Source organism: Rhinopithecus bieti, unplaced genomic scaffold, assembly GCF_001698545.2.
Source record: "Rhinopithecus bieti isolate Rb0 unplaced genomic scaffold, ASM169854v2 scaffold_2349, whole genome shotgun sequence".
Classification (NCBI taxonomy): domain Eukaryota; kingdom Metazoa; phylum Chordata; class Mammalia; order Primates; family Cercopithecidae; genus Rhinopithecus; species Rhinopithecus bieti.
This window is the reverse complement of record NW_016804051.1, coordinates 143,433-150,032: the sequence shown is the minus strand read 5'-3', so window position 1 is coordinate 150,032 and position 6,600 is coordinate 143,433. Positions and strand designations below refer to the sequence as shown.

At 49.0% G+C, this 6,600-nt stretch overlaps 1 protein-coding gene and 1 long non-coding RNA gene across 3 annotated transcripts in view; both read right to left on the bottom strand.

The window, feature by feature from the left end:
• Positions 1 to 6,298, bottom strand: part of AMZ2 (archaelysin family metallopeptidase 2) — a 20,584-nt gene extending 14,286 nt beyond the window's left edge. Inside the window, exon 1 of one of the 2 annotated variants that reach the window (XM_017863453.1) lies at positions 5,972 to 6,298. In XM_017863453.1, the coding sequence (XP_017718942.1) occupies positions 5,972 to 5,992 (21 nt within the window). In that variant the 5' untranslated portion in view covers positions 5,993 to 6,298. The remainder of the gene's footprint in view (positions 1 to 5,971) is intronic. The other variant, XM_017863455.1, reaches the window with a different exon arrangement.
• Positions 3,717 to 5,550, bottom strand: LOC108523012 (uncharacterized). Its single transcript, XR_001883668.1, has 3 exons — positions 4,839 to 5,550; positions 4,225 to 4,320; positions 3,717 to 3,919 (listed from the first exon to the last, which is right to left on the bottom strand). It is a non-coding gene; the product is annotated as an uncharacterized LOC108523012 (long non-coding RNA).
• Positions 6,299 to 6,600: the final 302 nt, after the last annotated feature.

Genomic DNA, 6,600 nt, shown 5'->3' with positions numbered 1-6,600 from the left:
GTCGGAGAGCCCCACCGGGGGACTGTGTCCGCCTTCTTTGCCGGAGGCCGACAGACCTCTTCCTCACACCTTAGGTGACCAAAATAAACTTGCAGTTTTGCTCCTACACTTGCCTACTCGCTGGTTCTTTTGTGCCCGCTCTGGTGGTCTTAGAAAAACAAATCAGTGGTGTAGCATAGGGGCAAAGGTGGTTGGTCTGTGCTTGAACCCCAAAACCCTCAATTACTAGCGTGGGACCTGTGCCAGTTAACTTGACCTCTTTTTCATCTCTTCATTAGTTTGTAAAACGGAGACAATTAACAGCCCATCTTTATTATTATTATTATTTGACACGAAGTCTCGCTCTGTCGTCCAGGCTGGAGTGCAGTGGTGGGATCTCGGTTTACTGCAATCTCTGCCTCCTGGGTTCAAGCGATTCTCATGCCTCAGTCTCCCGAGTAGCTGGGACTACAGGCACGTACCACCACGCCCGGCTAATTTCTTCCTTCCTTCCTTTCCTTCCTTTCCTTCCTTTCCTTCCTTTCCTTCCTTTCCTTTCTATCTTTCTTTCTTTCCTTTCTTTCTTTCTTTCTTTCTTTTCTTTCTTTCTTTCTTTCTTTCGAGACGCGGTCTCGCTCTATCGCCCAGGCTGGAGTGCAGTGGCGCTATCTCGGCTCACTGCAAACTCCGCCTCCTGGGTTCATGCCGTTTTCCTGCCTCAGCCTCCCAAGTAGCTGGGACTACAGGCGCCCGCCACCATGCCCGGTCTCTGAAGGAAAAAAAAAAAAAAGCCAGGTGTAGTGACACATGCCTGTAGTCTCAGCTACAGCTACTCGGGAGGCTGAGGTGGGAGGATGGATTGAGCCTGGGAGGTCGAGGTTGCAGTGAGCCGTGATTCGCAGTACTTCAGCCTGGGCAACAGAGTGAGACCCTGTTCAAATAAATAAATAAATAAACACCTTAGTGCTGGGGGGGGGGGTAGATTTTGTTGTTTTTTTTTATTAGAAGAAAAAGACACTCTGCCTTACTAAGATATTTTTGCCTGTTAACTAATATGCAGTTGCAGAATGAACCGTAGGCTGGCTACATTTCAAAGAGCACTGCAAGTTCTGATATTTAGAAATGAGTGAATATGCCAGTGGTCCAAGGTTGGAAAAGAAAGTTGGTAATAACATTAGAAGGTGGCAGAAAGCAGGAAAGAAATGTAACATATATGGCAGATGAAGCGTTTAAAAATAGCTTTTACAAATCAACACAGAAAAGATAAACACCATGACATAAAAACGAACAAAAAATATGAACCATATAACCCGAATGGTCCATTAACATCCATGTGTTCACCTTTACTGAACACACGAATGAAGTAAAATGAAAACCACTCTAATAATTTTTTCTTAGCTGCTAATTTAGCCAAACTTTATTTTGAAATAATTTCAAGCTAACAGAAAAGTGGCAAAAATAGAATAAAGAATCCCTACATTCTTTTCACCCAGATTCCCCAGTACTTAACATTTTACCTCATTTCTTTATCAATCTCATTCTTTCTGTGTCCATCTCGGTCTCCATATGTAAATGAGCATTTTTTTCCTGAACCATTTGAGAGTAAATTGCAGGCTGGGCTGGTGGCTCATGCCTGTAATCCCAACACTTTGGGAGGCTGAGGTGGGTTGATCACTTGAGGTCAGGAGTTTGAGACCAGCCAGGCCAAAATGGTGAAACCCCATCTCTACTAAAAATACAAAACTTAGTGGGGCGTGGCGTTGCATGTCTCATCCCAGCTACTTGGGAGGCTGAGGCAGGAGAATCGCTTGAACCCAGGAAGTGGAGGTTGCAGTGAGCTGAGATCACGTCACTGCACTCCAGCCTGGGCAACAGAGCAAGACTGTCTCCAAAAAAGAGTAAATTGCAGACATGATGTCCCGCACTCCAAAATACCTCAGAGTATATTCCCAAAAATCAAGCACATTTTCATAAGTAGCCACAGTACAACTAAAACATGAGTCCATACTGACATTTCCAATTCCAGTCCAGCCTGACACCACAGAGTTCATTCATTCTAACCTTCCATTTTTCCATATGTATGATGTCCTTGGCCAGTAGAGAGAAACCTGGCTCCTATTATTCACAATTTATTTATTTATTTGCTGTGTACTAGAATATGTACTAAAAATAATTTCAGAATTCCTAATCCATAGCACTGCAGGAAAACAACTCTACCAATTAGTATGTATTTAAGGTTCTTTACTGCCAGAGGATATATATTAAAATACTGTATTCAAGTTACCTACCTGGGTTAGTTCCTCCCCCTCCCAATTCTACCCTTCAGTGTAGTATTGTTATTAACATGAAATATAGTTCGGTTCATTTATTTTTGTTTGCATTCCATTGTACGAATTTGCCCCCAACCTTGACCTTTTTTTGATTGTGTGATACATTAACATGGTTACTCAAAAGTTGTATTTGATGATAATGTCCAATGATGGTAGACTTTGCTGGCAGAACTGTGTATAAACGGGTCGAATCTTTCTGGTGAACAACCCGACATGGAGTATTAATAGCTTTTAAAATATTCATACCCATTGACCCAATAAGAGACCTCACAGACTTATGGTTAAGGACAGTCACCAAAATATTATTTATAATTATGAAAATTAGAAACAATCAAAATATCCAGCTATTGGAGGCTGGAAAAGCATAAATTATTAATCATAGACCATAAATTACATGTACATTCTTATGTTAGAATACTAAACACCTATTTAAAATCATTTCTCAGCTGGGCACAGTGGCTCATACCTGTAATCCCAGCACTTTAGGACACCGAGGCAGGCTGATCACCTGAGGTCAGGAGTTTGAGACCAGCCTGGCCAACATGGCAAAACCCCATCTCTACTAAAAATACAATTAGCCAGGCATGGTGGCACATGCTTGTAGTTCCAGCCACTCAGGAAGCTGAGGCAGAAGAATTGCTTGAACCTGGGAGACGGAGGTTGCAGTGAGCCATGGTCACACCGCTGCACTCCAGCCTGGGCAACAGAGTGAGACTGTCTCAAAAAAAAAAAAAAAAAAAATCATTTATCAAAGACAATAGTGACCTAGAGAAATGCTAAGAGGAAATAAAGTGTGACATAGAAATGTTTACATATTGTAATTTTTTCTTTTCTTTCTTTTTTTTNTAGGCATAGTGGTGCACACCTGTGGTCCTAGCTACCAGGGAGGCTGAAGTTGCAGTGAGCCATGATTGTGCCACTGCACTCCAGCCTGGGCAAGAGTCCAAAACAAACAAAAAAACCTCATGGTGACCATAGGAGCAGGACCTCACACCCTATTTCCTTCTTTTGGGGAATAATAATATTGGCCTGGCATGGTGGCTCACGCTTATAATCCCAGCACTCTGAGAGGCCAAGGCAGAAGGATTGCTTGAGCCTAGGAGTCTGAAACCAGCCTGGACATCATGGCAAAACCCCACATCTCCAAAAAAACTAGCCAGACGTGGTGGTGTGCACTTGTAGTCCCAGCTACTTGGGAGGTAAGGTGGGAGGATCATCTGAGCCCAGGAGGTCGAGGCTGCAGTGCGCCGTGATTGTGCCACTGCACTCCAGCCTGGGCAATAGAGACTCTGTCTCAAAAAACAATATTATGAATTAACTCATTAGTGCCACATGAAAATACTCACCGTTTCTAATATGACTCAAAGATCTTCAACATCAAATAAAACAAAACTAATGTAAGTCCTATCAATTCTGCAATTTAACTGTAGGCTGAGAAACTACAGCTTAGCCACTGAAGTTTACAGCCTCAAAGTCACATCACATTAGGGAAGACATCAGATGACTAATCAAAAGCCAGACTCACAATGACAGGCTTCTTCCATTCACATCGTGTTCCCATGTAGAGCTTTCATTCTTCCTCTTGAAGGGTCCGATGTTCCACCACGAGGCTTTTGAATTAGACAAGAAAAAAACCGAACATCTGTCCGGATCACCTCTGCCATATTTTCTAATTATCTAGATTTTGCCAGTTTAATGATAGACGACTGATGGGAAAACTTAAGCTAATGTCTGTTCCGATTGAACCTCTGAATTCTGGGGTTGAAGAGGCTGGCTGAAATTCCAGATCAAATGTCTCTGCACTCAAGCTCTGATATGAGCATAGGCTCATCCTCACTCCTACACAACTGGGCAGAAATCTGACTTCTACAGGACAAAATACAAAACAAGATGCACCTTCCTGTAGTCTACCTACCTTGATTAAGAAGGAAGGCTCCCACGGAAGCTTTTATCTTACAAGGACGGACATGTCTGGGCCTGGCCGGAAAAAAGTTGTGGAGTGTGCCTTCATCTTAATATTAAAAGGCAGTGTGAAAGGTCAGGAGGCCTCCTCTTGCCTCCCAAGCCTAATCTAGGGAAGCTGCGGGAGAAGACAGGTAGGGGCGGAGAATTCGGTCACTGCAGTAGGCTGGAGGCCTGGGATGCTTTGGTCCCAAAACCAGAACATCGGGGCAAACCGGGAGGAGTTGGCCACCCTGGCTGGTGGCCTATAGCAACTTGCACTGTGGGCTCTGGTCTGTGCAGGCACAACCCAGTCTCCGGCTGGGGTGGAGTGGGGTTCCCCGGGGACTCTGGCTTCGCCTCTTCCTCCCCAGGAGCCACGGGAAAGGCCTCCCTTGCACCCTAGAGGTACTCCGCAACCGCGGTCCCCGCGGCTTCCGCTACGTCCGCCCCTCCTACATCCTCATCCCTCTCCATGACCGCGACTGGCCCCGCCTCTAAGACCCGACTGCGCTGCCTAGGGGCCCCGGCCCAACACTGACAGCACCCGCGAACCGCCCAAACTCAACACGCCTCGACACCACCCACCCGCCGCAGCCCTCACGCGCTGCCGCGCCGCGTCTCTTCGCATTAAGCCACGCCACGCCCACTGGCGCCACGCCCCTTCGCGCCACGCACCGTGCGGGTTCGTCGCGCAAGCCCTGTGGGCCCCGCCCCACTCACGACCCGCCCGCGCCACGCCCCTGAGCGCGCGGCCGCCTGAGCAGGCGCAGAGCTGGAGCTCAGCGGCCGCGCCCAGCCTCTTCCAGAATAGAGGGTCGCGAGGGGACTACAAGACCAGCTGTTCGTCCCCACAGTCGCCAGTTCCTCGCCTGCCCTCGCGGGGCTCCGCGACCCGGTTCTCGAGAGCCACAGACGCGCCCGTGTCCCCGGCGTGACGAATGCAACCAGCGTGGCCCCAAATGAGTCGGTGGCCGCCACAGGTTGACGCAGAGCCGCGGCGTTCCCCGGGGCCGTCACCCGTAGGACTTTCCCTTTATTTGTTGGGAGCCGCGGGGGCTGGAACCTAGACGCGCAAGTGTGGGGTGCGTCCTCGTGGCGTTCCTGGCGCTCCAAAGCCGATACCCGGATACCGAGGGGAGGCCGTGAGTTCGGAAAGGCACCGCGGGGCCGGCATTAGGGCTGAGCTACCTCTGTGGCCTCTGGTGGGAAGTTAAGTCTCTCAGGGCCTCGCCATTTTCTTTTTCTTTTCTCTGACTTTTTTTTTTTTTGGAGACGACGTCTCGCTCTGTCGCCCAAGCTGGAGTGCAGTGGCGCAATCTCGGCTCACTGCAACTCTTGCTTCCTGGGTTCAAGCGATTCTCCTGCCTCAGCCTCCCCAGTAGCTGGAACTACAGGTGCCCGCTATCATGTCCTGCTAATTTTTGTATTTTTAGTAGAGACGGGATTTCACCATGTTGGCCAGGCTGGTCTCAAACTCCTGACCTCAAGTGATCCACCCGCCTTTGCCTCCCAAAGTGCTGGGATTACAGGCATGGGCCACCCCGCCCGACTTTCCCCCCTCCCCCCCACCAATAAAGACGGGTTTTCACACTTGCCCAGGATGGTCTCGAACTTGTGAGCTCAGGTGATCCAACCGCCTCGGTCTCCCACAGTGCTAGAATTACAGGTGTGAGCCACCGAGCCCTGTCTCAGTTCTTATTCAAGTCAGGCCATTTTACCATTCTCTGGATTTTCTTCATCCTAATTTTCCTTCCCAGTCTCCAGGAAAGACAGGCACATTTTCTTGATGACTTCAGCCATTGTAACCCCTTGTTGGCTCTCTTTAGAGGACATGACTGTTCTCAAAGTTTGAAATTGAGAATACTGAGGCACCATTCCTGCCTCAGTTTTTCTTACATGTGCCTTTTGACTGGGCGCCTACCTCCCGACTGCCTGAGGTGGTTGTTTGGACGAACAGAGGCAAGATAGTGCACTTGCGGGTTCTTCTTCACCACCTTTTCCGGCGCGCGCGAAAATGCAGCCAGCGCCCAGGGAGGGTGCAGACCAACCGGGCATGCGCCAGGTGACGTCAATCCGAAGAGACCAAGATTTACCTGGTCGCACCTGCGGAACGCCCCCCTACACGCCCGTGCCCCGCCTATTGCCCTCCCACTCCTAGAAAAGCCGCTCCAGACGGACGCCACGCGTGGCCTTCCTCAGTCCTCCACTCCTGTCGGGATGTCCGGACTGCAGGAACTCCGTCGGAGAGCCCCACCGGGGGACTCTGTCCGCCTTCTTTGCCGAGGCCGACAGACCTCTTCCCCACACCTTAGGTGACCAAAATAAACTTGCAGTTTTGCTCCTACAC